Below are 24,438 nucleotides of genomic sequence, written 5' to 3'. Positions count from 1 at the left end.
AGGAAGTTGAAATTTTGGGAGCTGGTTATCTGAATGGGCTGGACAACTCCCCCCCCTTCCTCATTGCCAAAGCTCACTTCCTGCAGCTCCAGGACAGGAAATCACCGCGAGAAATTTGTACAGGAACCAGCATTTTGGGAAGGGAATCTCCTCTTTGTTTTCTTCAACCTGGCCTCTTTCATTGCTTCCCCTTGATTCCCAGGATGTGGCAGGGGCTACCAGCCACCCGCCCTCCACCTTTCAAAATTCCACAGTATTAAACTGTGCTGATGTAGAGGAATATTTGCCCTGATGCTCATGCTCAACAACTTAGTTGCGTTGTTGCTGCTCCTGCTGCTTCCCTCCACTCCTTGTCATGGTTGGCAATGTGCTTGCTGTTTTGCTTGTGGCTTGTCTAGTCTCTCTTCTGCTGGTTTTGCAGAAAAGTCTTAGGAGAATGTGGGTGTTTTGAGCAACCCCATGGCGAACAGCAAGAGGAAGAACGCAAAGCACACACAGCGAAGGGAGCCTGCCAGCAGCTTGGCAAGGTGGGCCACAGTCTACGGGTGGTGGGCTTTGTCTGTTTGGGGAAAGAGGAGGGCACAGGTTGTGCAAGATGGGTGGGCTTCTAAGGACCACCCTTTGAGTCAGAAGGGAGACCGGTCGGAATACTCACAGGATGGTGATGACTTGGATGAAGTTGAGAGGCATGCTGTTGAGCTGGGCGATGAAGACAGCAGCCACGCACTGGAAGAGCGCAGCCCCGTCCATGTTGACCGTGGCCCCGATGGGCAGGATGAAGCGGCTGATGTGCTTCGAGACGCCGTTCTTCTCCTCGACACACTTCATCATCAGGGGCAGGGTGGCAGAGCTGCGAGGAGGAAGAGGCAGGTTGAGAACACGGGCAGAGGGTGCTCCTGAAACAGCCCACAGCCGCAGCACAACTCCCACCGGTTCAAACATGGAATAAATCACGGCGCAGGACCCCTTAAGGGCTGCCTCCGTCCACATGCAAAGGTGAGCCTTCTCAGTGGTGGCACCCAAGCTGCACGGTTCCTTGCCTTCAGGAGAGCTGCCTGGCCCCCTCCTCGCCCGCCCGCATTAATTCTGTGCCCATGAGCTTTCCAGGGGAGGGTTCACACAGACTTTATATGCCTTTGTTTTTGTTTGTTTTTTAATTGCTGAAACCGTTTCCTGACATTGTTTTAGTGATTGTCAATATTTTATGGCTGGTAGCCTCTCAAGGATCCATTTTGCAAGGGAATGGAAAAGTAAGTAGGTAATTTACTAAGTAAACATTTATTTATTTATTTATTTATTTATTTATTTATTTTATTTATTTCCCGCCCATCTGGCTGGGTTTCCCCAGCCACACTGGGTGGCTCCCAACAGAATTAATACTAGTAATAATAATAATAATAGAGGCGATAAAACATCAAACAGTAAAAACTTCCCTAAACAGGGCTGCCTTCAGACATCTTCTAAAAGTCAGATAGTTGTGTATTCCATTGACATCTGATGGGAGGGCATTCCGCGGGGCGGGCGTCGCTACCCACAACCATGGGGGGGGGGAGATGTGACAAAATTGTCTGCCAAACCACTTTAAATCCCATTTTCTAAAGTAAAGGCTGGTCTGTGGAAGAAAAGTACAATGTTCTCTTTCATTCATTCACTTTCTTGCGCACACTCCCCTCTGCTCATTGGCTGCTGCTGCTGCAAACCCCATCAAGTTGTTTGCAAATGGCCAGGGGAGACCATCAGCAATAGAATGTCAGTACGCAGTACAGCTTCAGAGAGGAAGTGAAAGGTCAGATTTGGCTTGGAGAACAATCGTACGGAGGGACTAGGGCAGGCATCCCCAAACTCGGCCCTCCAGCTGTTTTGGAACTACAATTCCCACCATCCCTGATCACTGGTCCTGTTAGCTAGGGATGATGGGAGCTGTAGTCCCCAAACAGCTGGAGGGCCAAGTTTGGGGGTGCCTGGACTAGGGATATGAAGGACACGTGTGGCAGAAGTAGAATCTGGGAAGCAAAAAGGGGGGGAAGCAAAGTGAGGAATGGACTCATAGGCAATGTTAAGGACATTTAAACAGACTGTAAAACAGGAACCAGAAAGATTGGTGGCAGTAATAATAATAATATTTGTACCCCACCCATCTGATTGGGTTGCCACATCATTCTGGAATAGCTTTTGCAAAGGCATGGCTAATAAAAGAGGGAGCAGGAGAGGGGGTCTATGAAAGCAGCAATGCCGATTAAGGTGGGAATGAAGCAGAGATTAGCCAATCTCCCTGCCTGGCATTCGAGTACCATTCACTCCAAGCAAATTCCCCCTTCTCTGGCTATGCAACAGGCGTCCTTTTAAACCCCCACCCCATTCTCCTGGCTTTCTGGAGCCACAACCAGCTCATAAATACCTGGAGGAAGTGCCAAAGGCAGTGGCCAGGGCAGTGAAGATGCCCCAAAGGAACTGGTAAGGATTCTTGCGGGTGAAGATGAAGTAGATGAACGGCAGGACGATGAGACCGTGGATGGCATGGCCCACCAGGCAGCAGCAGATGTACTTGCCCAGGCTGGTGAACAGGACAACCACGTCCTCCATTTCCACAATCTTGCCAGCTACCAGGAACATGATACCCAGAGGGGCATACCTGGAAGGAGAGAGAGAAGAGGGGGATCAGCAAAAGCACCACCGAGACCTCTGATGCAGAACAGCAGGCAGGAGAGAAAATCTCCACTCAGCCACAACACTTGCCCAGTGGCCTTTATGGCCGTGAGCAACACCTGGTAAGATTTCAGAAGCTGGAGAAGTTCTAGGAGTCATGAGGCAGGGCTTCAACGCCTCCCCCTCCACTGCCACTAGCAAATCCGGAATAATCGACGCATCTTTCCGATTTCCTTTGGTCTGCATAACATATATACAGTAGTACTTTGTCTTTCAAACTGCTTAGTTCCCAAACATTTTGGCTCCCGAACGTCGCAAACCTGGAAGTGACTGTTCCGGTTTGCGAACTATTTTTGGAAGTTGAACATCCGACAAGGCTTCCACAGCTTCTGATTGGCTGCAGGAGCTTCCTGCAGCCAATCAGAAGCTGCACTTTGGTTTCTGAATGTTTTGGTAGTCGAATGGACTTCCGGAACAGATTCCGTTCTACTTCCAAGGTACGATTGCATCTTACAAGCATTTAACTCACGAGGTTTCCACCATATGCAATTGAAGGCAGACTGTTCAAGATTTCACAAGTTAAATTCAAGCAAAGCGGAGAGCTTGAAAGTTCTTTTTGTGCCAGGTCTGCTTGTGGTTTCCCGGTGTAAAAAGAGTTTTTTAACAGTCCGTCTTGCCTGGAGGGCAAAGCCTGCTTGACGTGCAGACTCTGGGGATACTGGGAATTCTTTCTTCTCCCCTCCCCCCCCTGCTAGCTATGGGGTGGCTCCAAGGCTTTCGGTATATGCGATTTTCGTGTATATGTGGAACCCTTAGAAACAAACTGCCGCATAAGATGTGATTGCACCACAAGTGTATCAGAAATCAGTTTTTGCTACGTTTGGCAGTTTGGCAGAGAAATTCACAGGAATGCACAAAACCCAGCCCAGAGGCCTTGCATCCAACTCTTCTGTGTGAACGTTTTATCCCCACCTACACTGTTCCCCTATGAGACTCCTGGGGAAATGTGGACCGGGTGGCCTCCTTACCACATGATCCAGGAGACGAGCACCATCGTGGCTTCATTGAAGGAGTTGAAGAACTTGATCAGGTTCTCGCCTTCGGGCCCGAGCTTCCGCAGAGCAATCCCAAAGACGATGGCGAAGACCACCAGGCCAAGGATGTTCATCCCTTCCACCTCTGTGCCTGTGGGGATCTAAGGGGACGGCAAGAGGGAGGAAAGGCTTCCATCACAAAAACAGACAGGGATTTGAAAAGTGGTTGAGTGGTTGAAAAGTGGTTACACAGTAGCCATATCCTTGAGATTATAGCAAGCGAATAATTTGCCCTTTGTCCTGAGGATGCAGCAGTTGGGTGAAGGTTTGCAGCAGCACACCATCGCACTTCCAAGACCAGGGCAGCATGCATCTCCTGCCCCTCCTTGCCTCAACTGCTTATCCCGCTATTTACCACCACAAAGTGTCAGGCTTCAAGGAATCCGATCCCCCTCCCTCACGGCTGGCTGCCAGAAATGGGAAAACAAGACATTCTTACCAAAGCATTTTATTCAATATTCACAGAGAGAGACGTAAAGATGTCGCCTCTTGGACAATGGCATTGCTCCGAGTAAAGTCCCACCCTCTCCGTGTCTCTATTATACGTCATTCCTACATCGGCTAATCTGTGCATTCTGCCTCTGAGCTTTCTGCTCTCCTACTCTCAATGCCCGCCAGTCTGGCACGCTTTCCAAAGACACTTTTAGCCGTCTCTCCTCTAGTGCTTCTTCCTCCTGCTCCTCTCCCAGTATTTTCCAGCTTTTCCCCTCTGCAGCCTCTGATCTGTGACCTTCTGCAAACCACTGTTCTAAATCTATACTGTCTCCCTCTTCTCTGGAAAGTGCAGGAGGAGGGGGAGGCTGGTCTCCACCATTCCTCCTCAGACCAGTCCCTGACACCAAGACAGCAACAACTGGGGGAGAGCAGCAACCGTTACCCCCCAACCGCTCCTGCCGCCCTTTTCTCTATCTGTGGCACCACCGATTGAGGTGTAACAGCACCAGCTGCCACCTCACCCACAGGGAGTGCCTCTTCTGTATCCTTCCACGACAACTCCCTGGGCCACAGGAAAACAAGGCCCAGCAAGTGCTTTTCAGAAAGGGAATACTTCAAACTCCTCAGAGAACCCGGCAGCACATGGTCACCAAGCCAGAAGAGGCACAGTGGCAATGAGGGGACAGGCCTTTGTGGCTGGTCCCGTGGCCAATAGCAAACAGGAGACCCATAAAATGGCCTGTGTGGGAAATTCCTGCGCAGTTCAGGCAGGCAGGGGTGTCACCTGCTAAAGGCACGGTGGAAACGAAAGCAAGCCAGTGTTCATCGCTAACTTTCGTGAGCGCCGGGTAAATTGGAACAAGTGGAACAGCAAGGCCCCATTCATACCATACTGTTAAAGTGCTATGATACCACTTCAAACTATCTTGGTCCCCCGTCCCCCCCAATGGATTCTGGGAGCTGTTGTTTGCCAAGGATGGTGCTAGAAAATGAGCCCAACATGCTTCAGGTTTCTTTTCCGAGGCAACACATCCAAATATATATATTCCAAGTGCATCCCATTCCGCTTACCTTCATCTCCACGATGCTTTCACCAACTGTTACATTTTCACCAAACGTAACATTCTTGCTGACTCCTGTCCCGTTCTTCTTCTCTATCACCAGTTTATAACTGGTTGCATACTGGGGAGAAACACAAAGAGGGAAAAACAATGTCAGCTGCGGCTGAAAATAAATTCACTTCGTACTTGCATGGGGTTCTGTGGATGCTTCCAACACAGACAGGAAAATTGCAGGCTGTTAGTTCATCCACCTCCCCTTTCAGAAGGTGCAAACCCTGGACGCTCCCCTGCGGCTGGGGAAGAACAGATTATCAATATATCCCACTGCAATCCAATCCAACTGGCAAGATCAGGCATCCCCAAACTGCGGCCCTCCAGATGTTTTGGCCTACAACTCCCATGATCCCTAGCTAACAGGACCAGTGGTCGGAGAAGATGGGAATTGTAGTCCAAAACATCTGGAGGACCGAAGTTTGGGGGTGCCTGGGCAAGATGATGGTTCAGTGGCAAGCTTTGCTTGGTAAATTAATCAACAGTGGGTGTTGATTAATTGCTCAGTGGAGCCAAGATATTAAGGGCACCCTTTGGAAACATTGGGCTCTGGGGTGTTACTGTACAGTACTAGGAAGTTTGAAAATGATTTCTTAAAGGGGGCTTCTCATTGAACCCTACCGAGGCCACTTGGATAAAGATAGATAAATTGGAGTTTTTTGACAAGTGGGAAGATTAACCGATCAATTTATCTGTTAAGCATTCAGATTATTCATCCACTAGACATTCAGCTGTGGGTAAGCAGACCTTACAGGGATGTGCCAACGGTTTCAAGCTGAATGGGTGGGAGATGCAGGCAGAAGCCATCCTTCCCCATGGGCTGCCTGGATCTGTCCCCTGAAATCCGACCTGGGAATTCACCTTTGTTCCTTTAACAAGGCTATTAAAAATTAAGCCAAGCTGGCTTCGTTGCCCATACCCTGCCTGCGTCCTAAAGAGGATTAATGCATCACAAAGAACAGTCAATAAAAAGCAGGGGAACATTAATGTAGGGTATAGTTTTGTAACCACACACAAAAGGCATCTCTCTTTTTTTTAAGCCTCTGGTGGAAAGGAAGATGTTTAATTAGCACACGGCTAAGACAGTTGCTCACTGCAGATAGGGAAATTCGTTATTTCTCGGTCAGGCAAACAGAGAAGCCAGAGGCATCTTGATTTACAAGCCTGGGAGAGACCCCAGAGACCTCCTGCCAGACGTACCAATTCTCCAATGCAGCCGCAAACACATAACCTGCTTGCAGACTTCCCAGAGGCATCTCCCTGGGCACTGTGAGAACAGGGGGCTGGACCAGAGATGGGCTTTTAGACTGATGCAGCTGTGAAGCTCTTCTGGTGTTGTTGAAAGCATCATTGGGAGGAAGGCTAAGCCAGGAGGTGGCGACTAGCCCAAGGTCACCCAATGAGGTGCTCTGAACCCCCTCCCAGTTCATGTTTCCTGCTCAAAACGCATTTGCAGTCTCGGGAATTAGGCACTCATTGTGAACCCAAATTTGAAAATCAATGTCCTCCTGCCTGCATACTGTCTCACCAGAGTGGTCTATGCGCTGGTTAGCTCCTGCTTAGACTACTGCCTAGTGGGGTCACCTTTGAAGCTGACCCAGAAACTACAACTAATCTGGAGCGCGGCTGCCAGACTAGTGACCGGGAGCAGCTGCTGGGACCATTCAATGCCAGTCTTAAAGGATCTATATTGGCTCCCAATATGTTTCCGAACACAATTCAAAGTGTCAGTGCTGACCTTTAAAGCCCCAAACGGCCTTGGCCCAGTATACCTGAAGGACCATCTCCACCCCCATCATTCTGCCCAGACACTGAGGTCCACCTCTGAGGGCCTTCTGGCGGTTCCCTCCCTGTGAGAAGTGAGGTTACAGGGAACCAGGCAGAGAGAGGGCCTTCTCAGTAGTGGCACCCTCCCTGTGAATCACCCTCCTATCGGACGTCAAGGAGATAAAGAACTACACAACTTTTAGAAGAAACATCAAACTTTAGAAGACATCTGAAGGCAGCCCTGTATAGGGAAGTTTTTAATGTTTGATGTTTTACTATGTTTTTATATCTGTTGGAAGCCACCCAGAGCAGCTAGGGCAACCTAGTCAGATGGGCGGGGTATAAATAATAAAATTATTCCTATTGTTATTTATTATTAGTAGTAGTAGCAGCAGTCAGGGCAAGCTGTTTACAGGGATATCATGAGAATGCAAGGAGAGTCCAGTGGGATGAGATGAGAAGGTCCGGCTAGTCAAGGATACTGCTCCCCACAGGCAGCCAGGTGCCTCTTCCAAATATTGACCCCCACATTTCCTGGACGGCTGCTTGCAACAGAAAGCAGTATTGGGCCGGCTTCATCAACCAGCCGTGCTGGTTAGGTCTGTCCGCAGGTTGGGGAAGGTTTGGTTAAGGAGTTTTATAGCTCTGTAGCAATGCCATATTATGCTGAACGCCGGGAAGGGTTCCTTCGAGATCTGGCCAGAACGCTGCACTTCTCCCCGTGGAAATTATTTCAGGTTTCCAAAGCAATGATACGCTTCACCCAACAACTGTGTCCCAAAGTGATTGCGTATCCTGGCAACTGAGCAGCATGGGCTGTCTTGTAACCGAAGCAGTTGCCTGTTCTAGCTTCCTCCACTCTGGAAAGAAGCACCTGCTCCCCGGTTTTCGTAGCCTCCCACTCCCTTTTCTGGAGAATCACAACTCCTGAAAGGGCTCTCTCTATATGACTTGAGAAGAGGATAGGACAAATTAAGCTATCTAGGGTTGGTGGTCATCACTGCCCACACGAGTCAGCGAGGGCCACCAAGCTGGATGACTTTAGAAGAGGATTTGGCAAATTCATGGAGGACTACTAGCCATAGCTAGGCTCTGCTTCCACAGCTTCGGAAGACCAGTCTCAGGAAACCACCAGACGGAAGAGTGCTCTGGTGGCTGAATCCTGTTTTGCAGGCAACTGGTTGGCCACTGTGAGAACAGGATGCGGTCCTAGACGGGCCACTGGCCCCATCCAGCAGGCCCCTCTTAAGTGCTCACGATGCAAATCGTCAAGCTTTGTTAGAAAAAGCCCATCAATTGATTGTGAAAGCCCCTTCTGGGATCACAAGTACCCAAAGAAAGTGGCTTTGCTTTGCGCGATGTAGTGTTTGGACCAACACTGCCTGCCTTGGGTTCAATGGGAGAGGGAGAATTGTGGGGATGGGGAGGTTGGGAGGAGTTAAGAAACTCACCGATCGGAATGCAGCTGATACCAAGTTGGAGGGGAAGATGTTCCTGTGTGGAAGAAGAGAAAAAACATTAAAAACAGGGTTGCAGTGGGAAATAGCCTCTCTCAATCACTCAACCCACCCTCTCCACATTCCCCTTTTAGCCCAAGTCCAACCTTCGCCCTCAGCAGTTTCTATGTTCAGTGTCCTGTATACACCCCAAAGGCAGCTAGGAGCTCAAGGATGACACTTCTGTGGTACTCCAGATGTTGCTGGACTCATCATTCTCCCTAACAACTGGCCACATGGACTGTGGCTGATGGAAGCATCTGGTGGGTCCCACCAGTTGGTCTCCCCCATGCACTAGTTGCAGACCTCCAAAAAGAACTTCTCCCAACTTAAGGGCAACAGGGTGCTCCAGAAAACTGTATCGAGACCAAAGCACACAAATCTGCAGAAGCTGCAAGTCCACACACAAACACAGATGTGTCGACCAGCTGCAAGCTCTTGCGAATCGATGGCAAGGCTTGTAAACATTGTGTGTGGGTTCGCGCATGCGTTTGGGCTTGCTGTTTTTGGAGACTTGTTTGCAAGGCTGATTTGCCTGCAAGCAAATTCCAACTCCTCTCTGGCAGGTGACCACTTGCGAGCTCAATGAGCGTCAGCCTTCTACATAGCCCTCCAGGATGTTATCTCCAGGTTCGCGTCTCCGCTCCTCCACATGCAACTGCTGGGTGACCTTGGGCTAGTCACACTTCTCTGAAGTCTCTCAGCCCCACCCACCTCAAAGAGTGTTTGTTGTGGGGGAGGAAGGGAGAGGAGATTATTAGCCGCTTTGAGACTCCTTCGGGTAGTGATAAAGCGGGATATCAAATTCAAATTCTTCTTCTTCCATAACGCTTCCCAAAATGCATTCATTTTATTTCATTAGCTATATAATGACACCTTTTCTTCCAAGGAGTTCAAGACGATGTACATGGTTCTCCCTTCTCCTCAAAGAATCCCTACAACAACCCTGTGAGGTAGGTTAGGCTGAGAGACACTGACTGGCCTAAGGTCACCCAGCGAGCTTCATGCCTGAATGGGGATTCGAACCCTGGCCTCCCAGGTCCTAGCCCAACACTCTTAACCACTAAACCCGCTGCCTCTCATAGGAATGTCCAGGCTCCACTGGGTCAAACCAGAGCAGCTCCTTTTATTCCAGTATCCTGTTTCATTGCTGGTTAACCTGACCCTTCCAGCTTGCATCCATCTGTCTTGAGACACAATGGAGTGCGCCTCTGAGGGTGAAGTCCAACTACTGCATTAGCAGCACAGAAGTGACCTCCCTGGGCAGAGTATCTGGTGGTCCTGGGCTGCCCAGACAACAAGACCCCCCTCTCGGCCTCACTGATGTGGCCAAAGGAAAGCAGAACAAGATGTTTCGCCCCAGCCTGGCTGCAGGAGTTGCCTGAAGGAGGAATGCGAGGCACCATCCAACTGCCTTAGGGACTCCCCTCTGGATCTGTGCAGGGTTTGCTTCTGAGCTTTTTTTCCTCCCAAAGATTTCCCATAAGGCAGCAAAGAATCTCTGGTCCAATTTTATAGAGGTACTATTGAAACTGTTCTCTGTAATTCCATTACTGTCTGGTATGGTACAGCCTCTAAGCTGGATAAGAAGAGGCTCCAACGAGCAGTAAGAACTGCAGAGAGGGTAATTGGTGTTAGTTTGCCTCCAATAGAGGCACTTTATGCTGCTCGAGTCAGGAAGAGAGCAGAGAGAATTGCTGTAGACCCTTCGCATCTTGGTCATCACCTGTTTGATTTACTCCCATCCGGACGTCGGTACAGGACTCTATATACAAAAATGTCTAGGCACAGGAATAGCTTTTTTCCTTGTGCCATCAAATGATGGTTGAATCTGTAGCTGTGGGCGGAAGGGAGGCCAGTTGGTGGTATGGGGTCTTTTCGCTATGCTGTTGTATTGTGAGGGGAATAGTGTTTGTATGAGGTACGTTTTTTCTTTACATTGCAATGTAGTCGAAGCAAAATTACAAGTATGGTTGATACTTGTCCAAAAAATTATTCTATTCTATTGGTATGGGATCAGTTTTCCCTCTGTGTTATTATGTGCCAGTGTGCTTGTTATCCCCATATTTTGTACCCAGTGTCTACCTAGGGCTACCCAGAAAGCCCATGCCCCAAGGGGACTTCCAGGCTCTCCATTGTTGAGTCGGTCACTTCGCTCACAAGCTACTGTTCATTTCAGAGCCTGTGTACCTCCGCCCCCCCCCGCCTCTCTGGGTCACCCGAGCCTTGGCCGAGAATAACCTGCTCCGTTGCCGTAACTCCTGGATAGATCAGATATCACAGTCTTCACCTTTGCTCACTAGGCTTCTGAATTTCCCTGCACCCTAATCCCCCCTCTGGTCGCCCCTTTTCTCCCCACGCCATCAATTCAGGGCTTGGAACTGCCAGAAGATTAACTGGGCAGCACAAACAAGATTAAGACTCCAATCCCGGGAGTGAGTGGCTGGCTCCATAGAGCAGCACACTGACCCACTTTTGAGAGGGGAGACCCCCCCCATCAGCACTTAGGGGGGCAGCCCTACTTTCTCCTCTTGCAGCATAGAAAGGGGGAACCCAGGGGGTGGCATGCCAGATCAAGGAGAAGCCCCCCATCCCACACGTGCAGACCAGCCCCTCACTTCCCAAACCTGTCCTGCTATTTGTAGCAAGTGACTTCGGATGCAATTATGCCATACCTGCCAAGTTGCTGTCAGAGAAATAAGGGACCAGGCTGGAAATAGCAGACCGGAATTAGCGCTGCCGCCATTTTGGAACTGGGCGGAGCATGCTCAGAAGTGACTTTTGATACTGCTTTGCCCAGTTCCAAAATGGCCGGCGCGCCAGAAGTCGCACTGCAGCCATTTTGGAACTGGGCAGAGCAGCATCAAAAGTCGCTTCTGAGCATGCTCCGCCCAGCTCCAAAATGGCCGCCGCGCCAGAATAAACCAGGGAAAAACAAAAAAATCTGTTTTTTCAGCTGGGAACAGCTGGAAAAACGGGGATTTCCCGGGGAAAACAGGAGACTTGGCAGCTATGAATTGTGCACATGCAGCAATTTGCTCCTGTCTCCCTGCATCCCAAATTCTATTTCAGCACAAGTTCCACCCCACTCACCCCAGCACGAGGAAAACAAAATCAAGTCGCAGCAATCTACATAGCCAGCATTGTTATTTCTCCTTCATTTTTCAATAGCCACCTGACAGGCTGGAATTCAACAGGTGCAGCTCACTACAAGGCGCCAAAGCACCAACCCATCAGCAGAGGAAGAGCAATCAAATCAGCACCAGATAGTCAAATCAGGAGCAGTAGAAAGCAAAGAGAACCAGGAAACAATCCAGATCAGGACCGGAGACAGAGCTGTGTTGTTAAACTGAAGGCTATTTAGCTGTCTTTTGGGACGCCAGATGCAATGGTGGTTCAGAGCTTTTTGCTACGTGAGGAGAACTTTTTGCTGCGTAAGAAGAGCTGGGCAGCCATCACTCGAGATTTGAGGAGCATAAAAGTGGATCATTCACAAATTTAAGCAAATTAACCCATAATTGAGCAATATTAGCATAAATTAAACAATCAGCCGGCCTACAACAACCGTGCAAGGTAGGCCAGGCTGGGAAACAGTGACTGGCTACTGGGGCAGACAAATTTATTGGATACCCAAGTCAACTAGGTTGGTTACGCCATAATGTCAGATGGCTGTGGCAGTTTCTTTCAAGCTTTTAAGCGTCTCCTTTTCTCTCCCCCACCCCAATTTCCTTCTTCGCCAGATCTCTTTGCTTTCCCTCACTGCTCTTTCCCAGTGCCAACAATCCCGCTTTCAGCAGACTTTTTCACTCCCGCACCCTTCCAAATTTGTCGCGAGGGAGGAGCAGCCCTTCCCAGGGTCCACCAACCATTTGGGGGGTGGGGGGGTGGGAGCATTTGGGACTTTGAGGAAGTTGCAAAATGGCCGCCATTTGGGGAGGGGGCCGCTGCATGACACAAAATGGCTGCCCCATCTAAAAACGCAGAAGGCCCTGCAATCTCTCCTCAGCTTGGCCTCCAGAGAAATGTGGGCATGTTTCAGGGAGAGATGTTCCTGAGAAGGAGAGGCTGAACCTTGGGAACTGAAAGTGTGATGGACTGTCATCTGTTTCTGCTTCATGCTTGGAAGACATGGGTGCAACACTAGAAGCTAGGAGAATCAAAAAAATTACGTAGAGAACTGCGCCGTTGAACATTACATTTCCTGAATGCTGCAAAGATGCCAGGGTAAAATATCGCAGCTCCAGCAAAGCACTTGACAGAAGCATCCTGTGATAGGATGGCTTTTTAAAATTTCATTTTAGTGGGGGGTGGGGTGGGGAGGGGATATTACTGAGAAACACAAAAGGGAAGAAACTGGATACCAGATCATGTGGTATCTTTTGCTGCCTCAGTGCCCAGCACACCAGCTGACTGCAACCAGGCAAAATGCGACTGGCGCCCGGCTAATTTCAAACACTGATATATGTACATATGTCTAACATAGCTGGATACGACCCACATGGAGATTTCATCTGAACCTCTCTTACAGTGAATCTGAGCCACCGCCTAAAGGAATTTGAACTTCCCGACTCGTCCCTCCCTTTTATCTCATGCCTCCAACTTATGAGACATTCTTCTTCGGAAACTCAAGACACCAACCAGGCTATTTTCTACTTGCAGGTATGTCAGGTTTGAGAAAGGCAGGTAACGGCCCTGCCCTGCACAGTTGCTCATTATTGAATGAAGGATTGAGTCTCTTATCTCTTTCCGAAAGGCACAATCGTATCTGAAGCGTTGTCTGTTATTATAACGGAGCAGCTATTTACCCTGTCCGTAAGGTGCTGGAATGAAGTCTCCCATTTCCTCTTCCAGCCATCTCCTGAGCTTCTTTTCTCCTTCTCGGTTATCACCCTTATAGCTTTAGGGAAGAGGATAAAACTAGCATGTAGTATAGCTTCTTGCAGCTTGGGATTTCTACCTACAGAGACTCTCCGACTCCACTTGCTCCGGCCTAAGTCTTCCAAATTATTGCTCCCAATGCCTCCATTAACCTTTCCACATGCCTCCCAGATGTTTTAGGCTACAAACCCCATCATCCTGGACTATTGGCCTTGCTGACTAGGACTGGTGGGAAGGCAGTTCGAAACGTTTGGAGGGCACCAGGTTGAAGAAAGCCGATTTAAAGTAGCGCCACCTTCTCTGCCCCCTTTCTGTGCTTTTTATATCCTCTTGAATCTCACCCATTCCACATTCTGAACCGTGGCCGAAGGCTGGTGATCAACCGACATGGGGATCCACAATTTAAAGCGGTTTGCGTTTGACAGTGGTGTGGCGCTGTGGTTAAACCACTGAGCCTAGGGCTTCCTGATCAGAAAGTCGGCAGTTCGAATCCCTGTGACGGGGTGAGCTCCCGTTGCTTGGTCCCAGCTCCTGCCAACCTAGCAGTTCGAAAGCACGTTAAAATGCAAGTAGATAAATAGGAACCGCTACAGCGGGAAGGTAAACGGCGTTTCCATGTGCTGCTCTGGTTTGCCAGAAGTGGCTTTGTCATGCTGGCCACATGACCTGGAAGCTATACGCCGGCTCCCTCGGCCAATAATGCGAGATGAGCGCGCAACCCCAGAGTCGGTCACAACTGGACCTAATGGTCAGGGGTCCCTTTACCTATGCCTGCATAAAGCCAGCAACGTCTGAGGCAGCTTCTAAGAAACTCCGGGCACATCCTCTTCAAAATCACCTCCCGCCCCAGCCCAGAACAAGTACATCTTTGTTAAATTGTGGCTACAACGCACAAACAGCAGGAAGGTTTGAATTCCAAAACCTTCCAAGCACCCCTCCATATAATGACTATCATTTTAGAAAGCTCGGGAACCCAAAGACACCACAGCAACAGAGCAGCAGTCCTCAGTACAAGGCTCATTTAAGATCCGCTGGTTTAGACCATAGAATCAGAGGTGGAAGGGATCCCAAGGATCATCTAGTCAAACCCCTTTCAATCCACGAATAAATGTCATAGCCATACTGTAAAACTGGGGTCCACCCAGCCCCCCAATGTCTGTCAAGGCCTCTGTTCCCCGCCCCCCTGTTAATTTTCTTATAACTGGGAGGTGGTTTTTATCCTAAATGTTTTAGGGTTCCTATCTCCTTTTACAACAGGAGGGGCAGTGTAAGGGTTTTGCCTTTTTTTTTATTTCCGGGGGGGAGGGGCAATGTCTAAGCCCCACCAGGTTTTCTTCTGTGCAAAGGGTACAGTGATACCTCGGAATCCCTTCTGGAAGTCCGTTCGACTTCCAAAACGTTCAGGAACCAAGGCGCGGCTTCCGATTGGCTGCAGGAAGCTCCTGCAGCCAATCACGCGACAGACGTTCGGGTTCCAAAGAACATTCGCAAACCGCAACAATCACTTCCAGGTTTGCAAAGTCTGGGAGCCAAAACATTTGACTGGCAAGGAGTTTGACTTCCAAGGTACGAATGCATACTGTGGTGCACATGTAAGTTTCTTAGACTTATACATGTCCGCCTGGGGCTCCCAGGATTTTGGACCCCCGATCTAAAAAATAGGGTGTGTGTTCAACTAAGTTTTACTCAGAGTAGACATTTAAATTCATGAGCATGACTAAGTTAGGCCCATTCATTTCAATACATAGTAAAACTTGGCTGAATGCCACCCGGGGCTCTTGAGGATTTCCACCCACCCCAAATTCCCAGGAATTTGGAATTTTCCTTTTGCTCTCAGCCCAGAAATAAGTCATCTTTTTAGCCTAAATGAACTGTTATATAGCCTTTTTAGGGGGGGGGGGTGGACACAAAAAACCTCCAACCTCACGACATCAGCAAGGAAACTCAATACCCGACGCATGTTGCATCAGATTTGGGAGGACAAAACCATCCTTGCCCCACCCCCTTTCAGAACGAACCGAGTCAAAGAAACAGACTGTGTACAAAAATAACTGCACCTACTCCAAAAAGCATCGTTGCAAACTGTCTCTCCTTCCAACCATGACAGTGCCCGAGTTCCATTATGAGCAGTCAAATTGCTGGAAGCCCCCTGCATAAAAGCTTTCAGAATGAGCTCCTCTCTCCCACCTTTTTTCAAAGCACCTTCCCTCTAATGGCAGACGTTTAAATGTCAGCTCTTATGACTCAAGATTCCATGCGACTCATGAACTACAGGCGCTTCTGACTCGGCGCCCCGATGGGTGTGTGAAAATCATTGCCACCGCAAGGATCCCGTGGTAGTGAACAGCCTGCTTGGAAAGAAGCAGAGAGAAGTTCAGCAACGTGTTCTCTGCCAGTCTGCTTTAAAAAGAGCCTGATGGGCTGGAAAACCAATTTTTTTGGGAGGAGGAGGAAGGAGAGAAATGAGGGGTGATAACACATTGTGAACCACGAGAGAGAAATGGACCATTCTGCCTTTCTTGAATTCTCGTGGTATTCTCAAGAACCATTTGCCATTTGTCTTAAAAAAACCAAAACACCGTAGGCAAAGGACTTCAGATTTATTACCGTGCTCGCAGAAGGCCAGCCGAATCTCACGATTCTAAGAAATGGAACAGCTTGTCCTTCAATGACTACATGGCCATCTCCTGACTGCTTCTCTGAATGGGCCACTATGGCTGTTATGGGTAAGATAAACATAGAATTGCAGAGTTGGAAGGAACCACAACGATCATCTAGACCAGGCATCCCCAAACTTCGGCCCTCCAGATGTTTTGGACTACAATTCCCATCTTCCCCAACCACTGGTCCTGTTAGCTAGGGATCATGGGAGTTGTAAGCCAAAACATCTGGAGGGCCGCAGTTTGGGGATGCCTGATCTAGACCAACCCCCTGCAATGCAGAACTTTTTTGCCCAATCCGGGGGGTCGAACCCACAACCCTGAGATTGACAGCCTCGTGCTCTACTGAATGAGAAGAGCCGGGGGTGCGTAAGCTCAGGAAGAAAATGACTCGGCCAATCCAATGGAGGCTGACCTAACCCGGCAAAGTTGGGGTTTTCAAAAATCTAGTGAAATTCAAATGCAACAGATAAACCACGGCTTGAGCACCAGCAGCACCCAGCCTCAGACTCGCCTGCTGCTCCCTTCATCCCCAAATACCCTCCAGTTCAATCCAATTTCCTGGTTCAGGAAGAGAGTTTGCTGCTTGCCTCCCAAATGGAAAATGGAGGCACAATTCGCCAGCTGGAGGCCGGCCGGCTGCTCAGAGCCACTGAAGGTTGCAAGTTCAAGGCTGTTGTGCAAGAAAAGCAGTGGGACATGCCTCTCAAGGGAACTCCCAGAGCTCAGTGGGAGAGCACAGAAATTAAATGCAAAAAGGTCCCAAGGTCAGTCTGTGCTATTTCCATGTAAGGATGGAGAGGGGAAAAGCTGCCAGTCAGCATAAGCAAGATAAACCAATGCTCTGGTTCTGACTTGGGAGGCACAGCATTGTTCGCCAAATTTGGGTGTAACAGTATAGTTTTCCGGGAGATTTGCAGCTCCAGTTCTCTGGAATCAGAGAACAGCAACCAAAAACTTATCTTTTTAAACTTATCTTTCCTTTGAGCGTGACCCAGCAACTTTTGTTGTGTGGTGACTCAGCAATTCTTAAACCAGTGTGTGTTTTCCATTTTCTGATATTTTTATTGTATGCAAAAAAAAAACAACCCAAAAACAAATAAACCCTAAAACCATGACCCTTCCAGACATGGGGGGAAAGAGAGTTCTAGCACAGTCTTCACCACCCTGTTGCTCTGCAGATGTTTTGGGGTACGACTCCCATCGTTCTCAGCCAGCTGTGCCAGAGGGCACTAGGCTGTGTTAAAGGTAAAGGGACCCCTGACCATTAGGTCCAGTTGTGACCAACTCTGGGGTTGCGGTGCTCATCTCGCATTATTGGCCGAGGGAGCCGGCGTACAGCTTTCAGGTCATGTGGTCAGCATGACAAAGCCGCTTCTGGCGAACCAGAGCAGCCCACGGAAACACCATTTACCTTCCCGCTTGGAGCAGTACCTATTTATCTACTTGCACTTTGACGTGCTTTTGAGCTGCTAGGTTGGCAAGAGCTGGGACCGAGCAACGGGAGCTCACCCCATCGCGGGGATTCGAACCGCCAACATTCTGATTGGCAGGCCCTAGGCTCAGTGGTTTAGACCACAGCACCACCCACGTCCCTAGGCTGTGTTAGGATCTTCCAAAAGCATTCCTGCTCCCAGGAATGCCTGGCAAAACCCACCCCTTTCGCTGAGTGGTCTTCTCTGCCCCCGGAAAGCTCCTGTTTCTCTGCAGCCAGAGGCCGACAGCCGGGTCTTTACATCACCGCTGCCAGCTTACTCCATCTGTCCACAATGGCTCGATTCAGAGTCGCTCAGCATTACCCCAGGTTCTGGTAGGTCACAACGGAAAACTGGATTTCCACCCACAGCAGTAATCAGTCAATATGCCTCCACCCACAAACGGGGAGCCCCAGATTGAGGTCAACCTGAAAGACACCCTCTTTGTTCCCCCAGAGTGGCAGAGGCAGAGGACTAACCTGGCTCAAGCTCAATGTCAGCATTAATAAAGCTCTCCCTCCCATCTCTGCCTCGTATAGTGAAGCGTTTAGCTCTCCTGGAGCTCAGGCTTATCAAAAGCACAAGTGACAATTATATTATTCTACTTCATCACCAGCTTAGACCAAAAGTGAACCCAAGGCCAAAGTAACTTTCTTTGCAGAAATTTAACTCCATGCATCTCTGATTAAGTGGTAAGCTTGTACCATAATAAATTCACTTCGAAGCACCACAATACCCTCCGCTGCTTCTGATGCAACAGTCGTACCTTGGAAGTCGAACAGAATCCGTTCCGGAAATCCGTTCCGACTTCCAAAACATTTGGAAACCAAAGTGCGGCTTCTGATTCACTGCAGGAAGCTCCTGCAGCCATTCGGAAGCCTCACCGGACGTACAGCTTCCAAAAATAATTCGCAAACCAGAACAGTCACTTCCAGGTTTGTGGCGTTTGGAAGCCAAAACGTTCGAGAGCTAAGCTGTTCAAAAACCAAGGTACGACTGTTATCGGGGCTCTTACAGGACAAGTTTCCAAATTTGATGGCGGCAAGTTATTTTGAAAGAGCTGCAGCCTTCGAGCTCAGAAACAGCAGGGACTATGCAGAAATGGCAAAGCTGATGGCAAAATTAAGAGATCAAAATTATGAACATTTCGCAGAAGAATGATGGCCTTTCTTGGACTATTTTTTAAAAAATACTATAGTCAAACGAAATCGCAGTCAGGGTAGGAGATAGAAGCAACGGAAGCAAAATGACAAAACAACTGTAATAGAGAAACTTTGTGTAATAAAGATATAGTTTAGAAATGGTTTGAGTAAGAACACTGTTGAAGTGGGGGTAGGAAGTCAATTTATGAAACTATTTGCTGTGAAAATGTTGGGGGGGGGAATTAATTTTTACAAACATATTACAAAAAGAAACGGGGAGCAGAGCTTTGGCAAAATTCTGAACAAAACTGTTTTTCTGGGCTTATTACCGGGGTGATGCAAGCAGCTGTTTCGGAGGGTGGACACACTAATCAGATTGTGGCCAATATAACAATGGAAACTGCATGACCTCTCTGGTCTTAAGGCAAGGTGAAGTCAATAGTCTATTTGCAAGCGGGCAGGGCAACCCTCTTTATGAGATCGTCACTCCTTCAACTGGAAATGGTCCAAACAGGAAAAGCTGGACATGGGTCACATCTTTGACTCTGCAAAGGTGAGCAAAGGTAGATAGACTCCACCTAGGCAGGGAGAGGAAGCTACCCCAATTGTGTGTAATGCCAGGTAGCTTGATAAAAACAGGGGAACTCCCCCCCCCCATTCAAGGCTTGTGCTTGCTAGAGCATCAGAAATGGATTACATAGTGCAATTTTTTTTTTAGCTTGGGGGGGGGAGAGAAGCACACACAGTAAAGAAGGCTGTTGAGCTCCCACCCAGCCATCCTCAACCTGGTGCCCTCCAAATTCTGCTCGACTCCAATTGATGGGACTTGTAATACCCAGAGGGCACCAAGTTGGCAAAAGCAGAGCTACCATGTATCATATGCAGTGTTGGAAACGGCACCTTAAACCTAGGTTACAGTCACCACAACGAAACGTCTGGGAGCCCTTCATTTTTAAAAAACAATGGAATTTATTCTTATTCTTAACCCCGTTTGTATGCTGCTTTATAGTGTAAAGAACAGGTCTCGAAGAGACTTACAGCACAGTCAAGTCAAACATCCAGAACAAAACACATTCAAGCTTCAAGGGAAATGTTTCAGATCCTTTTCTAAGGGACGTTTGGCTTTCCCCAGTCGCCAGTCCGGCATCCAGAGACCTCCACGTGGTCGCAATGGGACCTGCGCCAGTCGCAAAAACGTGTCTGCCTAATTTCTAACACTGGTTATATGTGGGAGCTGTGAAATGCCTCTGTGTTTGAGACCCTGAAGAGGTGCAACCAAGGTTAACTGGTAGCCAAGGTACAATTTTATTAGGGGGCTCCCGATTTTCTCTCTTCGGCATTAAGACACTGCTTGCGGAGGCAACAGCTCGATGCTGTAGGATCACCCTGCTAACGCTTTTGTGCCTTCCAGATGTTTTGGACTACAGCTCCCATCTGCCCCTGCCCAAAGGGCCAACAGTTGTAGAAAATGAGCTGAAATCCCATTATCCTGGAGGTTAAGGAAGGCAATTCAACCAATCCACGTTCTCCTGCAACAGTCTAGTTTGTGGTTGTTGTTACAAACACAGAGGGGGTTTGGGGGGGGGGAGAGGTGGAAGAAAGTAGGGGGCAAGGGTTACCAGAATACAAATTTGGTAATGGGCAGGTGTATAAAAAGGCTTCTATAGTTCCCCCCCCCCGGGGGGGGATGTTAAAACCTAGCCAGCCCTGAAATTAAAGATTCCCATCTAGGAGAGGGTAGAAATTATCTCTACGTGGCACCCACAGCTCCAAGCTATGCGGAAAAAAGGTCTTGCAACAGATCCAGGACTGGGAGCATGTGTCTGGGCAGAGGAAGTGGGGGAACTGGTTCTTGCTATTTCTTAGCTTTCCCCAGCTCCTTGGAACTTTGTGTCTCAGGGGCACAGCACCCGGGCAAGTGCTTTGCCGTGGCATGTGCCCAAAGGTTGCAACAGTGCGAGGCAAACATGATCACAAAACATTGGGCCATCTATTGTGCATGCATCACATGGGGTACCAGTTCCAGCTGGTAGGCTGGGCTGGGAACAGGGGTCTCTACACAAGTTCTTAAGTACTCTGTAGCAAAATATATATATCTGTTATTAGGTTATGGTCTGGGTAGTTACAATAACACTTTCTTGTAATTTATACATTTGTTACTGTTCTGTTTTGTTTCCTACCGTTTCTTTTCTCCCTTTCTTCTTTCTTACCCTGTCTGCATGTAATTATGTATTCTTTTATCTTTCAATAAAGAATATAAGATAACAAATAAATCTGTTTTATGCACGGACAAGATGTTCCAGTGCTTCCAAGATCCAGGTCGGATAAAGAAAAAGAAGGTGGTTCTCATAACTTTCTATCTGAGATGGTGACACCAGGGTTTTTTGTTGTTGTCAAATCCTTCTGCAACCAAAAGCCAGCCCATTTGGCAGAGGCCTTGGACATGCCACAGCTACCTGCCAGGTTTCAATCTGCCAGGTGAGTGTTAATGTCGGCAAGCATCCCAGTAGATGCTCACCCCCTCTGCCACAGGAGGAAATCTGTCTAGAGGACCCGTAGATTAGATTACAGTCTCGTATTATCTTTGCACAGCTATCATTAAACCTGCGGAAATGAGTGTTGCGTGGTTGCCACAGCAACCAGCAGCACAACTAGCACTGGGCACCATGGGAGGTGGGGGGAAGCATTTTCAATAAAAGCTTCGGCAGGATGAGCCCAAGAGGGAAAGGCTTTTGGGTGATTGCTATTACTCCTAGGAGGCATTTAACCAGTCAATGGATCTTTGGGCTAACCCCGCAAGGTACTCAGTACAAACCTGGCATGCTCTGGGTCATGGCCTCTTCAGTCCACCAGCTCTCTTGACCTGCAGATGAGCAGCAGTGATGGAGACATAGGACTTTTCAACCAGGTGCATTTTGCACCTGGCTTTCAACTACTTGTGACCAAGTGAAGATGCCTGGATGCCAGGACAGCGCCTGACATCTTCACCATCTGGAGGCACATGCCCAGGGAACCAGAATGCTTTTCCTCTGCAGCCTGAGCAGGAGCAGTCACTATTAGGAAAAAGAGATCAGGAATAGGCCAATATATACGTAGACGGTCTCGGGATCAAGTGACTTTTCTTCTTTTAAGTTCTCAAAGGTCTTAACCTAGCTCAAGGTCGTCTTCTGATCTAGCCAGATGTTTAACTGAGAATCAACCGCAGTCTGGCTTTCCTTTGAAAAATAAGACTCAAGAGCCACCCAAAAATGGCAGCTAGACATTCCATTCTGGTGACTGTAACCTTGGTCTAAGGCACCTAAGCTTATATATCTGAGTTTCTTTCTAACAGGAGAACCGTATGCTAAAAGATTAAGAATGGGGTACAGCACCACCATCCAGTTTTGCCGAAGTGGCCGTAATCAGAAATGGCGATTTGATACTTTCAAGTTCCTTTTCCAAGTGGGGCTGCCAGCCTATTGTGTATAAAGAGATGTTTTCTGCCACCCAATAAAACCGTGTACCAGCCGTCTCTTAAGCTGTTGTTACTCTAGATGTTTTGGACTACTACTCTCTGTGCTGGTTGGGGCCTCAAAGGGAGTTGTAGATGAAAACATATGCAGCGCATGAGGGGAAGAGAAGGCTGGCACAAGGTCTCCGCATCCCTCTGCAACTTTGCCACGGCCCTCTCTGCCCTGCCAAGTGTTTTTCACACCGCCCAGAGAAGGCTGGCTGGCCCACCACAACCACCCTGGATTCAGCAAGAAGATGCAGACGCCACCCTAATCTCAGCACATTCCAGGCCTCCCACTCCTGCACCCGTCCGAAATTTCCATTTTCGTCAGGAAGGATGACATTATTTCAAAAACTGCCAGGAAGAGAGCGGGGGGGAAAAAACCATGAGGGAGCAGGATGACCATCTTAGAACATTCTGTACCCCCATCGGTGGAGGGGGGGAGAAGACTCTACACCCTGTGACCAATGGCCTTCTGGAAGGGCGTATTTTAGCCTGGACTGAGACATTTCGGCCCTTTTCTCTGGTTCTCTGGAGGGGGCAGGGGAGGCTTTTTGGTTGGTTGGGAGAAATGCGATCCTCTTACACTGGATTATATTCCAGCTCATAAAGGCATGCGTGACAGGGAGGGTGGAATAAACAGATCCAAGAAAATGCGAGAAGGGAGAGGCAATGTTTGTCCTCACATGACACACCATCCCATGAGCTACTCCACAGGAATATGGTCAAGATTTTATGGCTAGTGATTAATGTGCAAAGGCCTAAAAAAACCCTTTGATATACACATGCTGGTCAGCCTGCAAAGCAACCACAACTACTGTACCAGCTTTCAGAATACACTACCCATGGGGCATGGCTTTCTCAGGAGGATCCGCCTAGGTGGCAGAACTGAACCACGTCACATTAAAATGCAGTTAACTGCTCCTGCCACGTGTGGCTTTACCCCAGGGTTCAGCCTTGGTGGCGTTCCTCCTGGAGGGTGGGCAACAGCACCAATAATGGACAAACAAGAGTGCCTATGGTGAAGCGCTCTCCCGTTCCTCACACTGGGTTTCCAATCCTTATATATCGCTGCCTACAGGCGATATTCCCTTTAAATTAATTGCTCCTTTCCAGAGTTACATTACTCTTTTGGTTTCCTGAAATGTGCAATTGTACAAAGTATAAAATGCAGTGCAAGCTATACGGGGTCCCTTCCACCTCTACGATTTCAAGAGTGCCTCTGAGCATGCGACGCCTTCAGAAACCCGAACCACCCACCCCCCGCCCGTGGTGGGAGCTTCCCCACTCACCTGATGAGATCGAGGAAGGAGTCGACCACTTGCTTGGCCTCGGGCACCGCCGCCTCGTCGCCGAAGAGCTTGGGGGCCGACGCCCCCTCTCCGGGCTTGATGATGAAGGCGAGGACGACGCCGATGGACGACGCCAGCAGGGTGGTGAGCAGGAAGAAGAGCATCGCCCAGCCGCCCAAGCGCCCCAAGGCAGCCGGGTCCAGGCTGGCCGCGCCCGCCACCAGGCTGCAGACCACCAGGGGCAAGATGATCATCTTCAGCAAGCGCAGCAGCAGCTCCCCGGGGAAGGAGAAGAGCAGGATGTCCACGCGACTCAGCCCGCCGCCGGGCAGCTGCCGCACCCCGAGCCCCACCACCACGCCGGCCACCACGCCGGCCACGGTCAGCAGCACCAGCAGGTTGGCCCGCAGGCAGCCCCGCAGCCGGGACGCGCCCAGGCTGCTCTTGCCGCCCTCGGGGACCTCCACCCCAGCGTGCGCCGGAGCCCCGATACTCCCGTTGGAGGCTCCGGAGAATTTCTCCGCCGCCATCGCGGAGCAATTAAAAGCACAAAAAAGAAGAAGAGGGGGGCGGCGGAAATGGGTGGATTGGAGAGAGATCTGGTAAAATGCACCAAATAAGGAATTTCTTAAGAAAGAAGCTGCAGCCTCGGATGAAGTTCCCACGAGTGAACGAAAAAGTCCTCCCAAAATCAAGATGCGATTTGGTGCACAATGGAATAAGCGCCACGCGGAACGAGGTGGGGGGTTCCCTTGGCCAGCTCAGGTGGCCAAGCGTGATCCGATGAATTCCTTGTGCTGCTGCTGCTTCAGTCTCCTCCCCAGGGAAATTCCTTTAAACCGCTGCCGGCTCCGATTTCCACGTGGCCGTCCTGATCCCCCGCTGAACGGACCCGGCTCCGCTCTCCGCCACGCGGGAAATGCCGGGGGAGTGCCCATGCGGCTCTTC

General features: G+C 49.3%; 1 protein-coding gene across 1 annotated transcript in view; it reads right to left on the bottom strand.

The window, feature by feature from the left end:
• The window catches only part of SLC1A5 (solute carrier family 1 member 5), a 36,431-nt gene extending 11,993 nt beyond the window's left edge, over nt 1-24,438 (bottom strand). Inside the window, exons 1-6 of the mRNA XM_035119549.3 lie at nt 23,491-24,438; nt 8,506-8,548; nt 5,247-5,357; nt 3,675-3,841; nt 2,399-2,632; nt 656-850 (exon numbers count right to left, since the gene is read on the bottom strand). Of these exons, the coding sequence (XP_034975440.3) occupies nt 656-850; nt 2,399-2,632; nt 3,675-3,841; nt 5,247-5,357; nt 8,506-8,548; nt 23,491-24,020 (1,280 nt within the window). The 5' untranslated portion in view covers nt 24,021-24,438. The remainder of the gene's footprint in view (nt 1-655; nt 851-2,398; nt 2,633-3,674; nt 3,842-5,246; nt 5,358-8,505; nt 8,549-23,490) is intronic.

This window comes from Zootoca vivipara, chromosome 6 (genome assembly GCF_965207765.1).
Source record: "Zootoca vivipara chromosome 6, rZooViv2.hap1.1, whole genome shotgun sequence".
Taxonomy (NCBI): Eukaryota; Metazoa; Chordata; class Lepidosauria; order Squamata; family Lacertidae; genus Zootoca; species Zootoca vivipara.
Note: the sequence above shows the minus strand (reverse complement) of the source record. Positions and strands in the feature narration are given on the sequence as shown.